The 24,437-nt window shown below is 36.1% G+C and overlaps 1 protein-coding gene across 1 annotated transcript; it reads right to left on the reverse strand.

Moving 5' to 3' along the window:
- Window positions 1–4,272: 4,272 nt before the first annotated feature.
- LOC310933084 (T cell receptor beta constant 2) lies at window positions 4,273–24,008 on the reverse strand (the record flags this gene model as incomplete). The annotated part of the gene is made up of 6 exons (XM_083896506.1): window positions 4,273–4,318; window positions 5,213–5,312; window positions 5,408–5,431; window positions 5,530–5,877; window positions 23,424–23,745; window positions 23,967–24,008. 6 exons carry the CDS (start codon window positions 24,006–24,008, stop codon window positions 4,273–4,275), a joined length of 882 nt encoding a protein of 293 aa, XP_083752632.1.
- Between the last annotated feature and the right edge of the window lie 429 nt (window positions 24,009–24,437).

The raw sequence follows: 24,437 nt of genomic DNA on the forward strand, positions 1-24,437 counted from the left end.
CTGAAAAATCATGGAAACTAGAAAATATTCACATTTAAGAGGCTGAAAAATCACAGAAACTAGAAAATATTCACATTAAGAAGCTGCAAAATAGAAAAAAATGAAAATAGTCACATTTAAGAAGCTGAAAAATCACAGAAACTAGAAAAAATCACATTTAAAAAGCTGAAAAACAAAGAAACTAGAAAAAAATTCACATTTAAGAAGCTGAAAAATCACAGAAACTAGAAAATATTCACATTTAAGAAGCTGAAAAATCACAGAAACTAGAAAATATTCACATTTAAGAGGCTGAAAAATCACAGAAACTAGAACATATTCACATTTAAGAAGCTGGAAAATCACAGAAACTAGAAAATATTCACATGTAAGAAGCTGCAAAATCATAGAAACTAGAAAATGTTCATATTTAAGAAGCTGCAAAATAGAAAAAATTGAAAATATTCACATTTAAGAAGCAGAAAAATCACAGAAACTAGAAAAAAAATCACATTTAAAAAGCTGAAAAACAAAGAAACTAGAAAAAAATTAACATTTAAGAAGCTGAAAAATCACAGAAACTAGAAAATATTAATAATATAATATAATCCAGTAATTGTTTCAGCTCTAACGTTGACGCTCCTCGTGCAGGAAACCCGTGGAGCTGCGACTGCGAGCTTCACCGCGTCTTCAGTAAGATCTTGCACGTTCGCCACCTCCACGTCGACGACTACAGCAACGTGACGTGTCGGGATCCGCCGCAGCTGACCGGGGCCTCGCTGGCCTGGCTCGACAGCCAGCTCTGCATCGCCGAGACGGCCACGGTGCTCGTCATCACCGTCACCGTCATGGTCACCGTCGTGGCCGCTCTGGTGATGGCCGAGAGGAACAGGAAGAGGAACCGGGGAAAGAGCTGGGACTCGTCGGAGTCACCGAATCAGACTCACAGCCCGATGTCCTGAGACGAGGAAGCGCGCAGCCAACTAATGGATGATTTATTTTGAAAAGGTAATATGTGAATATGTAAACATGTAAAGCCCTGTGTATTTTTTTAGTGAAATATTTGAACTAATCTCCACGGCAGACCCTTTGTTTTTCTTCTCCGACGGTCAAGACGTTTTTGAGAGGAATACTGGGACTTTTTAGATCTGGTATTATTCCTTATTTCCTCAAGCTGAGCAACTAGCTGCTCGCTCTCTGCTGCCATGCGGTGGGATGTCCTTCCTATTGAGGCTGGGGGATAAAAGACCAGATGTCATGATAGCATGATAGCATGATAGCATGAGAACCCGCTGGATTGGAACGCACTCATTAAACGTGCGTGTCGAGAGCATTACAGAGGCTGAAAGAGAGGCCAGACATGACTAACAGCACACAGACTGTTCTTCTCTCTCTTCATTGTTATTCTGTGTGCGCCTGAGGCAGAAATGTAAGGCACTGTCACCCATAAGTGTGTCTGTATAATCACTTTTGTTTCCGTAGCCTTAGAATAAACTGTAATATGTGTTTTAGGCGCCATTTTATGCCACCTTGTTTCTACAAGAGCCTGATGTTGACACAAACGTCATTGCTTGTATGCAAAGACCACTGTAGATTTGTAAGTGAAAACGGAGCAGTTTTCTGTTCCTTGCAACTGCAGTTTCATCAAATAATGAACACAGTAAACTCTGGAGCTTCAGTTTGTTTGAGCACGGCCTTTTTGAAGTGCCAAGTTTGGTGTTTTCAAACCGGAAATAACCACATTTGTAATTGAGCAGCTGATGGAGCTGAATGTGAGCTCGTCTACTTACACCTGACACCTGACACCTGACAGTCCTAGTGTTCAGTCTCACATGCTGCATCGAGGAAGACCTGAAAACAGCGGTCCAGACGGTGAATTCGTCTGGAAATGTTTACTGATCATGTCAGCTCAGTTAACACTTGTTTACAAACTTGATCGAAGACTTCACGGAAAAGGGGAGTGGGGAGGCAAACGATTTAGCTCCACCCTGACCTTACTATACCATTACTACGGTACCCCCAAGGGAGGGTTGCCAAAAAATTGTTAATTTGGTTCTATTCCTAATGGAAGCCAAATCAAACCAAACTGAGCTATGGCTCTTGATTAGGGTTAGGGTTAGGGTTGGGGTTGGGGTAAGGAGGTTAGAAAAAAAACTTCTGTAGCACTGGCCTTCTGATCCGGTTTGTGGTAATGATGATCCAGTCCAGATCCAGCAGATGGGACCAGGGTACGGTCCCCAGGCAGAGCTCTGGGCAGGTAGGGTTAGGGTTAAGTTAAATTAATAATTCATATAAGTTAGTATAAGTTACCCCAAGGGAGGGGTGCCAAAAATTTGTTAATTTGGTTCTATTCCTTATGGAAGCCAAATCAAACCAAACTGAGCTATGGCCCTTGGTTAGGGTTAGGGTTGGGGTTGGGGTTAGGGTTATCGTGCCCAATTCGCCTGGAAAGGACAGGGTTCGTGAATTCATTCTGAGAGGGAGTGAGCGCCGAGTTCTCCTCCTGTCCTTGTTTTCGGATAATCAGGTTTTTAAAGCTGAACACGACAGACTGGAACAGCCAGGATTAGAGGGAGCGTTACCTCACAGTCACTGAGTGAAACTGCATGGGTATTTCAGACAGAAACTGGAGGGGGTGGATGACGGCGTGGGGGGGGGTTAGGGTTTAACTCTCTTCACCTCTTACTTTAGTGGATGAAAGTTGCAGGGAAAACATCCCACAGGGTAAATTTGTTTTGAATGATGTGGATAACGACTTAAACCAAAGTATTCAGTGGCGATGCAGTGACGTCCAAGGACAAATTGGCACAGCGTGAGCACAGATTTACTCTTACTAGAGATTTTGCGATAAAAAACACTTTCTCTCGATCCTCAGTGAGTGAGGGGGTGTTTGGGGAGACGTCTCCACGCCTCTGTCTGTTGTTCTCTCTTAACAAATCGAGCGTCCCCGACCACATCCTCTCCTTTATCTGCTGACAGATACTCGACAACCTTTCTTTATTTTGGGTTTCCTTGGTTTCGACAGCGGCCGCAACCTCCTTCTGTTCTGAGACGAGAGCGCTCGCTTCCTGCCCTTGTGAGCTGCGCTTTCAGTTACGTTGGAACCCAGGGGTTTGTTTGTGATCCGCATTCACGAAACACACAACGTGTGCAAAACGAAGGGGGGAAAAAAAAACCCAAAACAAAACCCAAACAAAGTCCTGACCTGATTGAAATTGACTAAATCTACAATTTCTCACTCCCCCGCTGTCATTTCAGTGATCCAGATTTGATCTTTTCCATAAACTATGTTTTTTTCCGCTGAGTCTGTAATCTCACGTAGACTGAGACACTGTCTGCGTACACATATGGAAAATAACAGAACAATCTGCTTCTCACAGGTGGAAACATTAAGAGTTTGACATGTTGGTGATGTTTTGCAGGCGATTTGATGCTCTGTGACATTTGTGTCATGGGATATTTCCATAAATGGACAGATTTTTCCCTTAACTTCTCCTGCAAACAATGCAAATGTATTGCAAGATTGTTAGAGTTTTTATTGTTTTTAAGTTTTATTTAATTTGTATTGTTTTTTAAATTTTTTAAATAAGTGAATAAAAGATTATAGTGGAAGAAAACTAACAAAATAACTTAACCAGATGATAGCTAACTGAAACAAGCTAATATTGAAGAGAAAATGTGTTTAGTTTACGTCTTTGTAAATTAATTTCCTACATATTTTTTTTTGTGTTAATTTTTGAAAGGTTATTATTTTAAACAGCATTTTCATTCATTATTCATTCATTCATAATAAAATGTTTGGAATTTGTCTTTGTTTACAATAAGGCTGTCCAAGTTAAAAATAATGTTCCTTATGTCGTTAATTGGGTTGAGTTGGTTCATCTCAGTGGATCAAACCATTAGTCTTTTACTGGGTTTATTGTTTATTTTTTTTTATTTTTTTAGATTGAGCTCCTAAAACTAACTAAAAAAAGGTCAAAAGTAAATAAAAACTATAATTCCACACTATAATTCTATTATAATGATGTAATGGCTATTGCTGTCAATCACAAAGGTGGCAGAGTGTAGAGTGGACCAAACATAAAATTTGATGTCTTGTTCCTCTTCTTATAAAATGTTTTATTCACGGTAAAATTATACATAAAACAACAGCAGCCACAAATCCAAATCCAGTGTGAACCAGAGCTAAGTCTATACCAGGAATGGATGTTAAACGTTTTATACATTCAAGGCAGGTTTTTTAAAAATCATTATTAAACCACACCCCCAAAATAGAAGAAACCAATCAGTAGTTCAGTTGTTCAGCTCAGCTCTGAGTTCCTGAGTTTCCAGATGAGTCCTGCACAACAGAGAAATACAGAGCCCCAGACATGGGGGAAAAAACTATTAAGTAGTGGCCAAGAAATACTAATTTGTTTCCATGAAATACTAATTAGTTCTCATGAAATACTAATTTGTTCCCACAAAATACTAATTTGTTCCCACGAAATACTTATTTGTTCCCATGCAATACTAATTTATTCCCATGCAATACAAATTTTTTCCCATGAAATACTAATTAGTTCCCATAAAATAATAATTTGTTCCCACGAAATACTAATTTGTTCCTACGAAATACTAATTTGTTCCCATGAAATACTAATTAGATCCCATGAAATACTAATTTGTTAACAATGAAATACTAATTTGTTCCCACGAAATACTTATTTGTTCCCATGAAATAATAATTTGCTCCCATGAAATACAAATTTGTTCCCACGAAATACAAATTTGTTCCCATGAAATACTAATTTGTTCCCACGAAAAAATATAAATTAGTTCCCACGAAATACTAATTAGTTCCCAAGAAATACTTATTTGTTCCCATGAAATACTAATATGTTCCCATGAAATACTAATTAGTTCCCACGAACTACTAATTAGTTCCCACGAAATACTAAATTGTTCCCATGAAATAAAAATACAAATAATTTCCCACGAAAAATACTAATCCGTTCCCGTGGAAAAATGCTTTATTCGTTCCCACAAAAATTACTAATTCCTTGAAACGAAAATTACTAATTTATTCCCACAAAATACTAATTTGTCCCCATTAAAATACTGATTCGTTCCCACGAAAAAAATACAAATTTGTTCCCACAAAATGCTAATTCGTTCCAAACCAGCTTTTAAGATAAATAAATAAATAAAGAATGAATGAATGATCGACAGAGTTAAATGGCGTCGGACAAACCTGTACACCAAAAACGTCACGAACGCTCCATAGACGCTGCTCTTGACGATCAAAATGACGTAGGTCAGTTGAGCAATGCGAGTGATCCTCAAATATTTCTCTGAAAACCAAAAACAAAAACAGCAAAAATGAAGAGAGAATTGAGTGATTCAGTAGTGTTGACGTCGACGAGTTAAGAATGTTCCTTTTCTTTACCTCTTAGATCTTCAGCTCCTGGTCCTGACGGTGACAAAACAACAACAACAACAACAGACTGTTAACAGTTTTAAACACTTCCACATCACTAACACGTCCACCTCAGTCCACACCAGTTTTACCTTCGACGCCCGTGACCCAGGCGTAGCGATACACCGTCCGGTTTCCGTTGAAGAAGCTGACGGAGCAGGTGAAGTTCTTGTCGGCCGTGAACCACTGCGTGAACGGGACCCTCAGCCTGCTGGTCATGTAATAGTACCGCCCTCGCCGAGCGGCGGCGGCGTCGGTCGCCACGCCCGCCGTGACGTCGCTGCCGTCCACCTGCCAGGACACGCTCGCGTGGTCCGGGTAGAAACCGGAGGCCACGCACACCAAGGTCTTCTGTTTCAGTTTGTCTCTTTGGTTTTGACACTCGTTTCTCGAAGGTCCGATTACTGTCACTGTTGGCGGGGTGATGGCGTGGTCCGGTTCTGGTGGGAGCGACAAAGGAAGGGAGGAAGAGATCGTATGAGTAGGTTGCCAGACTTTGGCAGTTTTATTGTTTTCTTGCCAGGAGTTTGTTGTGTTGCAGAGGAACCTCTAAAACATGCAGGGCAGTGGGTCTCTAGGACCAGGATTGAGCAACCCAAAGTAATTCTATAGTCCAAGGGCCAATTGCAATTCCTATCTTAGGGTGAATTCCAATTCCTTGTTTAACCCTCAATCTCAAAAATGTGCGCTCCCTCTAATGCAAGTGTTGTCCTGATTCTCAGAAAAATTAAGTTGAGGTTGCGTAACATTTATTTTTATTTTACGATCTTTTGTCAATAGTCGGCCGGTGCGGACAAGCGATGGTTTGCTATGGTTTACTTTTCAATAAGTCGTGGTGTGTGGTAACTGTCAGCTGAATATGTCCGTGGTTGTGGTATTTGTATGAGTATCATCTTATAACTAACTGACAACCTAATAACTTGACTGACAAACGGATCCTAATAAATAATCCTGACGTAAATGTGTTCTTCTTCTTCTTCTTCTTTTTTGGAGTTGACAGACTGGACGCAGCTTTCGCGTTATTCTGCCCCCTACAGTCTGAAGGCGTATCTGCATTTAAGGGGTGTCCCATTTCTAAGTGACAAAATATCCCTCAACACTTGGTTTTGAGGGCCAGTTAAGATTAAGGGTTGAGCTTGAGGGTTAAGATTGAGGGTTAAGATAGGAATTGGAATTGGCCCTTAACCCTCAAGCTCAACCCTTAATCTTAACTGGCCCTCAAAACCAAGTGTTGAGGGTTTTTTTGTCACGCAATGCATTCTGGGTAGCCCTTGCTCCCAAGGGTGGTCTCGGGAAAATCTCAATGTTGAGGGTGATACAGCACTTAAACTCGCCCCTCAACTTAGTTTTTCTGAGAATCGGGACAGCACTTGCACTAGAGGGAGCGCACATTTGTGAGATTGAGGGTTAAGCAAGGAATTGGAATTCACCCTTAGACTATAGTTTTTAGAGGCAACGCATTGATTGAAGAGTCAGTAACACAATATTTGACATAAGTCGTTTTCAGATATCTGTAAAACATCCAGAGAACTGGGTCTGGAGTCTAGCTGATCACTTCCTGTTGTTTTCTTAAGTGAGCTCACTCAGCTCAGACATTATCTGGAAGTTTGACCCAGAAAGCTGGTAAGACAAGTTCAGAGTGACATTTGTGGTACAGCCCATGTGGACAATTTGTGGTACATATGGGACATATGTGATAACAGTGAACTTCCACGCTGCTAAATTGACATTGGTTAAAAGGCAGCGTACAGATACTGTATGAACTCCCACATTCGCAGCGACAGTGAGTCCAGAGTAACCTCTGCGTGTCTTTGGACTGTTGGAAAAACCTGGAGGAACACATGAGGAACACCCTTAGCTCGACCTGGGATTTGAACCGGCGACCTTCTATGACCGATTGGCCTCGAACACAGGCCAAAAAAAATAGACTCACTAGAGGTCACTCTGGACCTTTTCAGTTCAACTCGTCTTTGAAACCTCCGAGAAAAAAATTTCAGATCATGTCGGAGTGAGCGCACAGGAAAAGCTCCGTCCTCCCATGGACGTTCCAGACATTCGGGAATTTGTTGTTCTATTTGGCAAATAAATAACAACAAGATTTTTACTTTTAAACAAGCTTTTGAACGATTTCGAGACTGATTTGGAGTCAGTGTCTCCTATTATACACCTAATAGACGTGGTTTTAAAGACTTTTAAATAGTCAAAAATAAGAACATTATAAATCAATTTAAAGGTGTCATATGTAAGAATGTGGCCAAAAACGGTTACTACATTCAAATTCAAAATACAGAGGTCTTTTAGGTTTCGTTTTCCGACGTAACTGGCAACCCGTGGTTGCTCGGCAGCTGAGACTCTACTGACTGCAATGATTGGTAGACGGCGGTAGGTGGCGCCACATGTCAAAACATGATTTCAAAACATAAACATGATTTGCAGTCTGCAAAATATTTCTTTTAATGCAGATATTTTGTCTGTACTGTTGTTGTTGGTGAGTTCAGTTTGTTATATGAACATTATTCCTGAGTCTCTGTGACATATTAGAAGGATTTTATGACCAGTTGCTTAAGATTTATTACATAATGCACCTTTAACTTTCCTGTCAGTGTATTGAAGGCATCACTTCTTAAATATGTTTACATTTAAAAAAGAAATTAGAAATAGGTTGTGTACACATATATACATTAATCATATCCAGTGCTGTTATTATGTTATTACAGTCTCGCAAAGAAGAAAAGTAGCAAACAAAACTATATTTTTTCAAAAAGGTTCATATATAATTATTATATAATTCTTTCATTTTATGCACGTTATCGTATTTTACTCAACAAGTGCAATGTATTAGACTTGAATAAAATGTTTTGTGTTATTTAGTAGATAAACATGTATTAGGCATTATATCATATATATATATACATATATATATACATATATGCACATATGCATATATGTATATATATGCATATATATATATATACATATATACATATATATATATTATAATAAAGTGTATTCTAAGGAAACTTCTAAGTATCATATTTACAGCGCTGGCTTTTCCACTTTGAGCTCCGTACACAGAATAACAAAACAGCTCATTTTCAATATTACACCTAGTTACTGCTAAACATTTTTTAAGAAAATCAGTCATCTCAGTTTTAACAATATATTAAATATTGCTTCGTGATGTCGTTTTTTCTTACCTAAGACTGTGAGTTTGGTTCCGTTACCGAAGAAATACGGCGAAGCTCCTTCCGCGCCATCACGCACTGTGAAAACTAACCACACAAAAACCCAGTGTCTTTGTCTTCACTTCCCTCCTCACGTCTCAGCTTCAGCCTCAGTCTGTCAACACACTGTAGTGTGAGCTTGTTCTTCTTCATTTAAGGATTTGATTCTTTTCTAGACTCCTTCAAAGTAAATGAGAAATTATTGATCATAAATTATTGACTTTTAAGTAGTTTCATTGATTTTGGTTTGGTCCATAAAATGAAAAGAAAACGGTTAACTCAGCATTTCTTCTCAAACCTGGGAATGACGATGTTCCTCAAATGTCTTGTTAATCGAAAATGGATTGATTCAGTTTTAAAGATTTATTTATTATATGGAGCAAAGAAACCAGAAAATCACATTTAAGATAGGAAAACTTGTTTTAAGTATTTTACAATTTTTAACTTATTTACAAACTGAAACAAATTTACAAACTGAAACAAATTTACAAACTCTGAAACACTTTTACAAATTCTGAATCAATTTATAAATACTGAAAACACTTTTACAAATTCTGAAAAACACTTTTACAAACTCTGAAACCAATTTACAAACTCTGAAACACTTTTACAAACTTTGAAACACTTTTACAAACTTTGAAACACTTTTACAAACTCTGAAACACTTTTACAAACTCTGAAACACTTTTACAAACTTTGAAACACTTTTACAAACTTTTAAACACTTTTACAAACTCTGAAACATTTTTACAAACTTTGAAACACTTTTACAAACTTTGAAACACTTTTACAAACTTTGAAACAAATTTACAAACTTTGAAACACTTTTACAAACTCTGAAACACTTTTACAAACTCTGAAACAAATTTACAAACTTTGAAACAAATTTACAAACTTTGAAACACTTTTACAAACTCTGAAACACTTTTACAAACTTTGAAACACTTTTACAAACTTTGAAACACTTTTACAAACTCTGAAACACCTTTACAAACTTTGAAACAAATTTACAAACTCTGAAACACTTTTACAAACTTTGAAACAAATTTACAAACTCTGAAACACTTTTACAAACTCTGAAACAAATTTACAAACTCTGAAACAAATTTACAAACTCTGAAACATTTTACAAACTCTGAAACATTTTACAAACTCTGAAACACTTTTACAAACTCTGAAACAAATTTACAAACTCTGAAACATTTTACAAACTCTGAAACACTTTTACAAACTCTGAAACATTTTACAAACTCTGAAACATTTTACAAACTCTGAAACATTTTACAAACTCTGAAACACTTTTACAAACTCTGAAACACTTTTACAAACTCTGAAACACTTTTACAAACTTTGAAACAAATTTACAAACTCTGAAACAAATTTACAAACTCTGAAACATTTTACAAACTCTGAAAAACTTTTACAAACTCTGAAACATTTTACAAACTTTGAAACACTTTTACAAACTCTGAAACATTTTACAAACTCTGAAACACTTTTACAAACTTTGAAACAAATTTACAAACTCTGAAACAAATTTACAAACTCTGAAACATTTTACAAACTCTGAAACACTTTTACAAACTCTGAAACATTTTACAAACTTTGAAACACTTTTACAAACTCTGAAACATTTTACAAACTCTGAAACACTTTTACAAACTCTGAAACACTTTTACAAACTTTGAAACAAATTTACAAACTCTGAAACAAATTTACAAACTCTGAAACATTTTACAAACTCTGAAACAAATTTACAAACTCTGAAACACTTTTACAAACTCTGAAACACTTTTACAAACTCTGAAACAAATTTACAAACTCTGAAACATTTTACAAACTCTGAAACACTTTTACAAACTCTGAAACAAATTTACAAACTCTGAAACATTTTACAAACTCTGAAACATTTTACAAACTTTGAAACACTTTTACAAACTCTGAAACAAATTAACAAACTTTGAAACAAATTTACAAACTTTGAAACACTTTTACAAACTCTAAACTAAGTTTCAGAGTTTATAAACGTGTTTGAGAGTTTGTAAATGTGTTTTGCACTTACCAGCCACCGTGATTATGTCACTTTTTTTTACTGTTTTAGAGTTGACTTGACTCATATTGAAGTGTCTACGATTTCACAGGCTCCACCTCTTAGTCATTATTTTATTCATTTTATTGATATGTAATGTCTTTATCGTTCCTGTAGAGGTCAGTGTATGATCGACTATCAAACTTTGTGGAAGAAATACTTTTATCTGGCCAGGTTGGACCATTAAAGGATTAAAAAAAAAAAAAAATAACACAGAGATATGTGTCAACACCTGTGCACTTATCTCACTCATCTGCTGCTGCTGCACAAACGTCAGCGAGGAGAGAAAACAACAGTTTAGTACGTTGTACGTTGACGTTTCCTCTTCCTGCCTCAACAGTTACTGTGGTCGTCTGTTGACAGACAGCTGGTCCAGACTGCAGCAGCAGCAGCACATCTGGTCGCACATGTCCTTCATGTGTTCGTTGACCTCCTCTTGGTGACCTATGGACACTCCCACATCACATTCAAGTCACTGAGTATGTATAAAGTCACGTCTGTATATCTAATCTGCTATTGTATCTGAATGAAAATAAGACCGTAATTGTTGTTTTTGGACAACTACGTCCGCGCTCTTGGCATATTCGTTATCTTTGTTCGGGCCGTTCTTCTGGCAAAAAATCTTGCCGTGGCTGTTTTTTGTTTTAAATGTGCTATGTGAATAAAGTGCACACGGATACTTTTTATCTCATATTTTCGACTTTTTAATCTCATAATTTCAACTTTTTTTTATCTCATGATTTCAACTTTTTTTATCTCATAATTTCAACTTTTTATCTCATATTTTCGACTTTTTAATCTCATAATTTCAACTTTTTATCTCATATTTTCGACTTTTTTATCTCATAATTTCAACTTTTTTTTATCTCATAATTTCAACTTTTTTTATCTCATACTTTCAACTTTTTTTATCTCATATTTTCGACTTTTTTATCTCATAATTTCGACTTTTTTATCTCATAATTTCAACTTTTTATATCATATTTTCGACTTTTTTATCTCATAATTTCAACTTTTTATCTCATATTTTCGACTTTTTTTATATCATAATTTCAACTTTTTTTTTAATCTCATAATTTCAACTTTTTTTTAATCTCATGATTTCAACTTTTTTTTTGAAACTTTAAAAAAAAAAGTTTTTTTAAAAAAATATAACATTAATATAACCAGTTGCTGGTTTGCTTCCCATACCCAACATCATGCAGAGGCTAATTGGACACTTTGAATGGATGTTTGTCTCTCTGTGTGTCCCTGTGATGGACAGGTGACCTGTCCAGGGCTGAGACTCCGCCTCTAGCCCTATGTCATATGGACTCATGTGGACAATAGATAAAAGAAATGAGTTTCCAGCACTTGAATTCAACGTCATTCTTGAACACAGATATCACTAACAATAGATCTGCTGCACCATCAGCCTGGATCTCAAGATCTTGCACCTGAGACCAACAACAAAAACATGACGTTGTGTGTTTTTGTGAGTCAGTGACAGCAAAGTGCTTCACTGTGCACGAGCAGTGCAGAAATACACAGCTGAGTTTGACAGAAGGGCACTGAGGAAGATCAGCACTGTTCCCTCTATTGCTGTCCCTATTAAAAACTTCCTGTTATAGTACTGCAGTTCTGCATCATCGATGTTTTCGATCAAAGTCAACAGTCCATTCTCTCTTTGTTGGTACCAGTCCATCACATGTGAGTCACCATCATGACTACATTGTATTTCTACTCTGTCCAACAAACTGACTGATATATACTTGGGCTGCTGTATCGTCACAGTCTTGACTCCATCTGTGGATAGAGGAAAACATACAAAAGATATAAGGACGAGAACAGAATTTGTAATAATTGTGTGAGAGTTTCTCTGATTTCACAAATTACATGTCATCAATGGAAGAAGAACAAGTGCGATCCAAGCTGGAGACATCTTCATGTGATCTGACTCTCCTTCCTGCCTGCACATCCTCTAATGCACTCAAAGCTTTTTATACCAAGAACCACCTGAGAAAACACTGAGCTCTCTCAGTGTCACCATTATCACCAACGGTTTTTTGTTGGTGATAATACATGTGTATTGGTGGACGCTTAGAAATAAAAGTGCAAAGTAGAACCATATAGGGTTCTTCGGCTTGTCCTCAAAGGGGAACCCTTTTTGGCTCCTTAGTGGAACCCTTTTGGAAGGTTCCATTAAGAACCCTTTTAAAACCCTTTATTCAGGAAAGGGGTTTTAAATGGTTCTCTGGATCAAAATGGTTCTTACTGGAACCATTAGCGTTACCAAGAACCCTTGAAAAACCCTTTCTTCGGTAAAGGGTTTTTCAGAAACAAATGGTTCCAGATAGAACGTCAGCCCTTGTAGAAGAACACTTTTGGAACCCTTATTTCTAAGAGTGTAGATAGTGACACATAAATTGGAATTTAGACTGTATTTTAAAAAGTGAACACAATTGTCCTGTTGCAAAAACAAGAATCATCTATTTTCCTGTAAACGGGAGCGACATTAAGAAACTGACAGTGATTGAGACATTCACTGCTCAGGAAAATGGACATTATCATTATAAGTCAAGCAAGAATCAGGCCACGTCTGTCCTGCTTCCCGAGGTTTATCTTTGAAACTGGAAAAACGCGTCAATTTTGATATTCAGTCCACACAGTGGATAGTTTAAAAAGAATGGTAACACTTTCCATTCTTAATCAGGCATCGCAGTAGCGTGACATAGGGTTGAATTCCAATTCCTTGTTTAACCCTCAATCTCAAAAATGTGCTCCCTCTAGTGCAAGTGTTGTCCTGATTCTCAGAATAATTAAGTTCAGGGCCAAGTTTAAGGGCTGTATCGCCCTCAATATTGAGATTTTCCGAGACCACCCTTGGGAGCAAGGGCTACCCAGAATGCATTGCGTGTTTTGACATAACAAAGATGGCGCCGAAAGCAGCGAAACGAGTACGCTACAAATGAAGTATTTTCTTTGTTAATAGAGATATAAAAATGATGAAAACCATTGTATTATCTTAGTTTAGGCCCATATTATGGATTACTGACGTCATTGTTGCGTAACATTTATTTTTATTTTTACGATCTTACGGTGCGGACAAGCGATGGTTTGCTATGGTTTACTTTTCAATAAGCCGTGGTGTGTGGTAACTGTCAGCTGAATATGTCCGTGGTTGTGGTATTTGTATGAGTATCATCTTATAACTAACTGACAACCTAATAACTTGACTGACAAACGGATCGTAAAAAAATAATCCTGACGTAAATGTGTTCTTCTTCTTCTTCTTCTTTTTTGGAGTTGACAGACTGGACGCAGCTTTCGCGTTATTCTGCCCCCTACAGTCTGTAGACGTATCTGCATTTAAGGGGTGTCCCATTTCTAAGTGACAAAATAACCCTCAACACTTGGTTTTGAGGGCCAGTTAAGATTAAGGGTTGAGCTTGAGGGTTAAGATAGGAATTGGAATTGGCCCTTTATATAAGTTGTGCTCTCTAGCCCTACACAAACTAATCAATAGTGATGGCGTGATACCACTTTTTTCCGTGTCCGATACTCATACCAATAATATCACAAATCTTCTGATACTGATACCAATCCCGTACCACAAAGCTCTTCCCAACACATTTCTGCCATTTTCTGTTTCTAACAGTGTGACACAAATTCTTCTTTTCACAATGAAGAAATAAACATGTTGAGTTTTTTACATCTTTATCCCTGGCGATATCAGTGATTTCGGGCCGATGCCGACACATCAAGTATTGCATCTGTTCATCCGTAGTTATTAAGCTGGTTATGAAAGATTGACGTCTTTCTCTGTGGATGTTTTAGGTTGACTTCCTGATTAGAGTCGCAGTACAGTAGTCAGTAACTGAACCATGACACCGTGTGTTTTTGTGAGTCAATGACAGCAAAGTGCTTCACTGTGCACGAACAGTGCAGAAATACACAGCTGAGCTTGACAGAAGGGCAGTACGGAAGATCAGCACTGTTCTCCCTAATGCTTTCACTACTACAAACCTCCTGTCATAGTACTGCAGTTCTGCATCATCGCTGTTTTCCATCAAAGTCAACAGTCCATTCTCTCTTTGTTTGTACCAGTCCATCACATGTGAGTCTTCACCATCATGACTACATAGTATTTCTACTCTGTCCAACAAACTGACTGATATATACTTGGGCTGCTGTATCGTCACAGTCTTGACTCCATCTGTGGATAGAGGAAAACATCTCAAAGATATAAGGACGAGAACAGAATTTGTAATAATTGTGTGAGAGTTTCTCTGATTTCACAAATTACATGTCATCAATGGAAGAAGAACAAGTGCGATCCAAGCTGGAGACATCTTCATGTGATCTGACTCTCCTTCCTGCCTGCACATCCTCTAATGCACTCAAAGCTTTTTATACCAAGAACCACCTGAGAAAACACTGAGCTCTCTCAGTGTCACCATTATTATAAGATAGATTATAAGGTTTGCTCTCTCATCATCATCCTCCTCTTCCTCACATAATACTTCACACACTGGTACAGTGACATTAGGTTAAGATGGAGCCAGAGATAAGGTGACTCTGTTTATTATTATTTAATGTATATATGAGATAAAACGTTAAGATTGTACATTACGAGCGTGGTTAGGCCGGCGAGGCGATGGATACAGGGGCCATTACAAACATTGGCGTTGAGGCGCATGCACACTTCTTATCTCATGATTTAACATTTTTATCTCATAATTTAGATTTTTTTATTTCATAATTCTGACTTTTTATCTCATAATTTCAACTTTTTATCTAATAGTTATGAGTTTTTGTTTCACAATTTCAACTTTTTTTTATCTCATGATTTCGACATTTTATCTCATAATTTCATTTTTTTATCTCATAATTCTGACTTTTTATCTCATAATTTCAACTTTTTATCTCATAATTATGACTTTATATCTCATAATTTCAACTTTTTATCTCATAATCTCGACTTTTTATCTCATAATTTCGACTTTTTATCTCTTAATTTCGACTCTTTATCTCATAATTATGACTTTTTATCTCATAATTTCGACTTTTTATCTCATAATTATGACTTTTTATCTCATAATTTCGACTTTTTATCTCATAATTATGACTTTTTATCTCATAATTTCAACTTTTTTATCTCATAATTTCGACTTTTATCTCATAAATTCGACTTTTTATCTCATAATTTTAACTTTTTTATCTCATAATTTCGACTTTCTATCTCATAAATTCGACTTTTTATCTCATAATTTCAAACTTTTATCTCATAATTATGACTTTTTATCATGATTTTTTATTCATTTAAAAAAATAAAATATATATATATGAATATATAACACTTGATATGTTAGAGTTGCTGGTTTGCTTCCCATACCAAACATCATGCAGAGGCTAATTGGACACTGTGAATGGATGTTTGTCTCTCTGTGTGTCCCTGTGATGGACAGGTGACCTGTCCAGGGCTGTGACTCCGCCTCTAGCCCTATGTCATGTGGACTCATGTGGACAATAGATAAAAGAAATGAGTTTCCAGCACTTGAATTCAACGTCATTCTTGAACACAGATATCACTAGCAATAGATCTGCTGCACCATCAGCCTGGATCTCAAGATCTTGCACCTGAGACCAACAACAAAAACATGACGTTGTGTGTTTTTGTGAGTCAGTGGCAGCAAAGTGCTTCACTGTGCACGAGCAGTGCAGAAATACACAGCTGAGCTTGACAGAAGGGCAGCACGGAAGATCAGCATTGTTCCCTCTATTGCTGTCCCTATTAAAAACTTCCTGTTATAGTACTGCAGTTCTGCATAATCGCTGTTTTCCATCAAAGTCAACAGTCCATTCTCTCTTTGTTGGTACCAGTGCATCACATGTGAGTCACCATCATGACGACATTGTATTTCTACTCTGTCCAACAAACTGACTGATATATACTTGGGCTGCTGTATCGTCACAGTCTTGACTCCATCTGTGGATAGAGGAAAACATCTCAAAGATATAAGGACGAGAACAGAATTTGTAATAATTGTGTGAGAGTTTCTCTGATTTCACAAATTACATGTCATCAATGGAAGAAGAACAAGTGCGATCCAAGCTGGAGACATCTTCATGTGATCTGACTCTCCTTCCTGCCTGCACATCCTCTAATGCACTCAAAGCTTTTTATACCAAGAACCACCTGAGAAAACACTGAGCTCTCTCAGTGTCACCATTATTATAAGATAGATTATAAGGTTTGCTCTCTCATCATCATCCTCCTCTTCCTCACATAATACTTCACACACTGGTACAGTGACATTAGGTTAAGATGGAGCCAGAGATAAGGTGACTCTGTTTATTATTATTTAATGTATATATGAGATAAAACGTTAAGATTGTACATTACGAGCGTGGTTAGGCCGACGAGGCGATGGATACAGGGGCCATTACAAACATTGCCGTTGAGGCGCATGCACACTTCTTATCTCATGATTTAACATTTTTATCTCATAATTTAGACTTTTTTATTTCATAATTCTGACTTTTTATCTAACAATTATGAATTTTTGTTTCACAATTTTAACCTTTTTTTATCTCATGATTTTGACATTTTATCTCATAATTTCGACTTTTTATATCATAATTATGACTTTTTATCTCATAATTTCAACTTTTTTATCTCATAATTATGACTTTTTATCTCATAATTTCGACTTTTTATCTCATAATTTCGACTTTCTATCTCATAAATTCGACTTTTTATCTCATAATTATGACTTTTTATCTCATAATTTCGACTTTTTATCTCATAATTTCGACTCTTTATCTCATAATTTCAACTTTTTATCTCTTAACTTCGACTTTTTATCTCATAATTTCGACTTTTTATCTCTTAATTTCGACTCATCTCATAATTATGACTTTTCATCTCATAATTTCGACTCTTTATCTCATAATTATGACTTTTTATCTCATAATTTCGACTTTTTATCTCATAATTATGACTTTTTATCTCATAATTTCGACCTTTTATCTCATAATTATGACTTTTTATCTCATAATTTCAACTTTTTATCTCATAATTATGACTTTTTATCTCATAATTTCGACTTTTTATCTCATAATTTCGACTCTTTATCTCATAATTTCAACTTTTTTATCTCATAATTTCGACTTTTTATCTCATAATTTCGACTTTTATCTCATAAATTCGACTTTTTATCTCATAATTTTAACTTTTTTATCTCATAATTTCGACTTTCTATCTCATAAATTCGACTTTTTATCTCATAATTTCAAACTTTTATCTCATAATTATGACTTTTTATCATGATTTTTTATTCATTTAAAAAAATAAAATATATATATATATATATATATATATATATATATATATAACACTTGATATGTTAGAGTTGCTGGTTTGCTTCCCATACCCAACATCATGCAGAGGCTAATTGGACACTGTGAATGGATGTTTGTCTCTCTGTGTGTCCCTGTGATGGACAGGTGACCTGTCCAGGGCTGTGACTCCGCCTCTAGCCCTATGTCATGTGGACTCATGTGGACAATAGATAAAAGAAATGAGTTTCCAGCACTTGAATTCAACGTCATTCTTGAACACAGATATCACTAGCAATAGATCTGCTGCACCATCAGCCTGGATCTCAAGATCTTGCACCTGAGACCAACAACAAAAAAAAAACATGACGTCGTGTGTTTTTGTGAGTCAGTGACAGCAAAGTGCTTCACTGTGCACGAGCAGTGCAGAAATACACAGCTGAGTTTGACAAAAGGGCACTGAAGAAGATCAGCATTGTTCCCTCTCTTCGTTTCACTACTGCAAACCTCCTGTTATAGTACTGCTGTTCTGCATCATAGCTGTTTTCTATCAAAGTCAACAGTCCATTCTCTCTTTGTTGGTACCAGAGCATCACATGTGAGTCTTCACCGTCATGACTACATTGTATTTCTACTCTGTCCAACAAACTGACTGATATATACTTGGGCTGCTGTATCGTCACAGTCTTGGCTCCATCTGTGGATAGAGGAAAACATCTCAAAGATATAAGGACGAGAACAGAATTTGTAATAATTGTGTGAGAGTTTCTCTGATTTCACAAATTACATGTCATCAATGGAAGAAGAACAAGTGCGATCCAAGCTGGAGACATCTTCATGTGATCTGACTCTCCTTCCTGCCTGCACATCCTCTAATGCACTCAAAGCTTTTTATACCAAGAACCACCTGAGAAAACACTGAGCTCTCTCAGTGTCACCATTATTATAAGATAGATTATAAGGTTTGCTCTCTCATCATCATCCTCCTCTTCCTCACATAATACTTCACACACTGGTACAGTGACATTAGGTTAAGATGGAGCCAGAGATAAGGTGACTCTGTTTATTATTATTTAATGTATATATGAGATAAAACGTTAAGATTGTACATTACGAGCGTGGTTAGGCCGGCGAGGCGATGGATACAGGGGCCATTACAAACATTGCCGTTGAGGCGCATGCACACTTCTTATCTCATGATATAACATTTTTATCTCATAATTTAGACTTTTTTATTTCATAATTCTGACTTTTTATCTCATAATTTCAACTTTTTATCTAATAGTTATGAGTTTTTGTTTCACAATTTCAACTTTTTTTTATCTCATAATTTCATTTTTTTATCTCATAATTCTGACTTTTTATCTCATAATTTCAACTTTTTATCTCATAATTTCAACTTTTTATCTCATAATTTCGACTTTTTATCTCTTAATTTCGACTCTTTATCTCATAATTATGACTTTTTATCTCATAATTTCGACTTTTTATCTCATAATTATGACTTTTTATCTCATAATTTCAACTTTTTTATCTCATAATTTCGACTTTTTATCTCACAATTTCAACTTTTTTTTATCCCATGATTTCGACATTTTATCTCATAATTTCATTTTTTTATCTCATAATTCTGACTTTTTATCTCATAATTTCAACTTTTTATCTCATAATTTCGACTTTTTATCTCTTAATTTCGACTCTTTATCTCATAATTATGACTTTTTATCTCATAATTTCGACTTTTGTATCTCATAATTATGACTTTTTATCTCATAATTTCGACCTTTTATCTCATAATTATGACTTTTTATCTCATAATTTCAACTTTTTATCTCATAATTATGACTTTTTATCTCATAATTTCGACTTTTTATCTCATAATTTCGACTCTTTATCTCAAAATTTCAACTTTTTTATCTCATAATTTCGACTTTTTGTCTCATAATTTCGACTTTTATCTCATAAATTCGACTTTTTATCTCATAATTTTAACTTTTTATCTCATAATTTCGACTTTCTATCTCATAAATTCGACTTTTTATCTCATAATTTCAAACTTTTATCTCATAATTATGACTTTTTATCATGATTTTTTTATTCATTTAAAAAAATAAAATATATATATATATATATATAACACTTGATATGTTAGAGTTGCTGGTTTGCTTCCCATACCCAACATCATGCAGAGGCTAATTGGACACTGTGAATGGATGTTTGTCTCTCTGTGTGTCCCTGTGATGGACAGGTGACCTGTCCAGGGCTGTGACTCCGCCTCTAGCCCTATGTCATGTGGACTCATGTGGACAATAGATAAAAGAAATGAGTTTCCAGCACTTGAATTCAACGTCATTCTTGAACACAGATATCACTAGCAATAGATCTGCTGCACCATCAGCCTGGATCTCAAGATCTTGCACCTGAGACCAACAACAAAAAAAAAAACATGACGTTGTGTGTTTTTGTGAGTCAGTGACAGCAAAGTGCTTCACTGTGCACGAGCAGTGCAGAAATACACAGCTGAGCTTGACAGAAGGGCAGCACGGAAGATCAGCACTGTTCCCTCTATTGCTGTCCCTATTAAAAACTTCCTGTTATAGTACTGCAGTTCTGCATTATCGCTGTTTTCTATCAAAGTCAACAGTCCATTCTCTCTTTGTTGGTACCAGTCCATCACATGTGAGTCACCATCATGACGACATTGTATTTCTACTCTGTCCAACAAACTGACTGATATATACTTGGGCTGCTGTATCGTCACAGTCTTGGCTCCATCTGTGGATAGAGGAAAACATACAAAAGATATAAGGACGAGAACAGAATTTGTAATAATTGTGTGAGAGTTTCTCTGATTTCACAAATTACATGTCATCAATGGAAGAAGAACAAGTGCGATCCAAGCTGGAGACATCTTCATGTGATCTGACTCTCCTTCCTGCCTGCACATCCTCTAATGCACTCAAAGCTTTTTATACCAAGAACCACCTGAGAAAACACTGAGCTCTCTCAGTGTCACCATTATTATAAGATAGATTATAAGGTTTGCTCTCTCATCATCATCCTCCTCTTCCTCACATAATACTTCACACACTGGTACAGTGACATTAGGTTAAGATGGAGCCAGAGATAAGGTGACTCTGTTTATTATTATTTAATGTATATATGAGATAAAACGTTAAGATTGTACATTACGAGCGTGGTTAGGCCGGCGAGGCGATGGATACAGGGGCCATTACAAACATTGCCGTTGAGGCGCATACACAATTCTTATCTCATGATTTAACATTTTTATCTCATAATTTAGACTTTTTTATTTCATAATTCTGACTTTTTATCTCATAATTTCAACTTTCTATCTAATAGTTATGAGTTTTTGTTTCACAATTTCAACTTTTTTTATCTCATAATTTCATTTTTTTATCTCATAATTCTGACTTTTTATCTCATAATTTCAACTTTTTATCTCATAATTTCGACTTTTTATCTCTTAATTTCGACTCTTTATCTCATAATTATGACTTTTTATCTCATAATTTCGACTTTTTATCTCATAATTTCGACTCTTTATCTCATAATTTCAACTTTTTTATCTCATAATTTCGACTTTTTATCTCATAATTTCGACTTTTATCTCATAAATTCGACTTTTTATCTCATAATTTTAACTTTTTTATCTCATAATTTCAACTTTCTATCTCATAAATTCGAATTTTTATCTCATAATTTCAAACTTTGATCTCATAATTATGACTTTTTATCATGATTTTTTATTCATTTAAAAAAATAATATATACATATATATATATATAACCCTTGATATGTTAGAGTTGCTGGTTTGCTTCCCATACCCAACATCATGCAGAGGCTAATTGGACACTGTGAATGGATGTTTGTCTCTCTGTGTGTCCCTGTGATGGACAGGTGACCTGTCCAGGGCTGTGACTCCGCCTCTAGCCCTATGTCATGTGGACTCATGTGGACAATAGATAAAAGAAATGAGTTTCCAGCACTTGAATTCAACGTCATTCTTGAACACAGATATCACTAGCAATAGATCTGCTGCACCATCAGCCTGGATCTCAAGATCTTGCACCTGAGACCAACAACAAAAACATGACGTTGTGTGTTTTTGTGAGTCAGTGGCAGCAAAGTGCTTCACTGTGCACGAGCAGTGCAGAAATACACAGCTGAGCTTGACAGAAGGGCACTGAGGAAGATCAGCACTGTTCCCTCTATTGCTGTCCCTATTAAAAACTTCCTGTTATAGTACTGCAGTTCTGCATAATCGCTGTTTTCTATCAAAGTCAACAGTCCATTCTCTCTTTGTTGGTACCAGTCCATCACATGTGAGTCACCATCATGACGACATTGTATTTCTACTCTGTCCAACAAACTGACTGATATATACTTGGGCTGCTGTATCGTCACAGTCTTGACTCCATCTGTGGATAGAGGAAAACATACAAAAGATATAAGGACGAGAACAGAATTTGTAATAATTGTGTGAGAGTTTCTCTGATTTCACAAATTACATGTCATCAATGGAAGAAGAACAAGTGCGATCCAAGCTGGAGACATCTTCATGTGATCTGACTCTCCTTCCTGCCTGCACATCCTCTAATGCACTCAAAGCTTTTTATACCAAGAACCACCTGAGAAAACACTGAGCTCTCTCAGTGTCACCATTATTATAAGATAGATTATAAGGTTTGCTCTCTCATCATCATCCTCCTCTTCCTCACATAATACTTCACACACTGGTACAGTGACATTAGGTTAAGATGGAGCCAGAGATAAGGTGACTCTGTTTATTATTATTTAATGTATATATGAGATAAAACGTCATGTTAGCCCAGGGAGGCGATGGATGAAGGGGCCATTACAAACATTGCAGTTGCATCATTTCAACTTTTTCTATACCATAATTTTGACCTTATTTTATCTTATAATTATGACTTTTTAACTCATAATTATGACTTTTTCTCTTATTTATCTCATAATTGTGACTTTTTATCTCATAATTATGACTTTTTAACATAATTATGACTTTTTATCTCCTAATTTCGATGTTCAATCTCATTCATTCAACTTTTGAGCTCATAATTTCGACTTTTTATCTCATAATTATGACTTTTTATTTCATAACTATGATTTTTTATCTCATAATTTCAACTTTTTTATCTCATAATTTCGACTTTTTAACATAATTATGACTTTTCTGCTCATAATTTCGACTTTTAATCTCTCTAATTTCAAAATACTTTTTGAGTTAATTTTTTTTTTTTCCTGGCAGAAATGTACCTTTTGCACCTAAACTTAGCCTCCATGATTACCAGGAGACAGTGTCATCTACTGTAGTTTTTGTACATCAGGTCACAGGCGATCGCGTCACTGTGATGACCATAGACTCCACAGAAATACACTCCACTGTCGCTCGGCTCCGCGTTCTTCACAGTGAAAGATCCGAAAAAGCTCCCGTTCTTGTCGGCTGAGTATTTGTCCTTGTTGATGGAGGGAGCGTAGAGATACGGCTTGTAGGGCCTCGTCTGGACGATCATCCTCAGACCTTCTCCCGGTAACTGCTGAAACCAGTCCATGTAGAATTTGGAGCCGTGCAGGTTCTGTCTGCAGTCCATGTGAGCAGACTGACCCGCCGGCACCAGCAAGCCTGGAGTCTGCTGGACCCCCCCAGTCCAGGTTTTAGCTGAAAAATAGAAGTGAAGTTCCCAATCAAACCCTTTTAATTATATATGCTGATGAAGCGTGTGACCTTTACTGTGACGAGATGAACCAGAAATAATCAATAAAATCACCTGCAGTGCAGAGAAGAAGAAGAAGAAGAAGAAGAAGAAGAGGGAAGAACATTGTGATCCACTTGGTAACAGCTGGTTCTCACAGTGTGGCAGCAGGCGATGGAGGTGCTCTTCTTCTTCTTCATCTTTGCTGTTTTACAAGCAGTTGACACCAATACTGTTGCATTACTGCCCCCTTCTGTATTTAATCATGTATTACAGGCTTCCACACACACACTCCTCTTCTGTGTGATGCAAGTGTGTGATCTATCTATCTTTTTTAATGTATTAATTTTTTGTATGATGTATTAATGTCTTAATTTCAAACCTTTTTCTCATAATTATAACTTTTTATCTCAAAATTCCGACTTTTTTATCTCATAATTTCGACTTTTTTTTTATTTCTTTATTTTTTTTTATCACATATGACTTTTTTAATTTCATAATTTCGACTTTTTATCTCATAATTATTAGTTTTTTTATTTCATAATTTTGACTTTTTATCTCATAATTATGACTTTTTATCTCATAATTTCGACCTTTTATCTCATAATTATGACTTTTTTTAATCTCAT

Source organism: Microchirus variegatus, assembly GCF_963457635.1.
Source record: "Microchirus variegatus genome assembly, chromosome: 10".
In the NCBI taxonomy this organism is placed as follows: Eukaryota; Metazoa; Chordata; class Actinopteri; order Pleuronectiformes; family Soleidae; genus Microchirus; species Microchirus variegatus.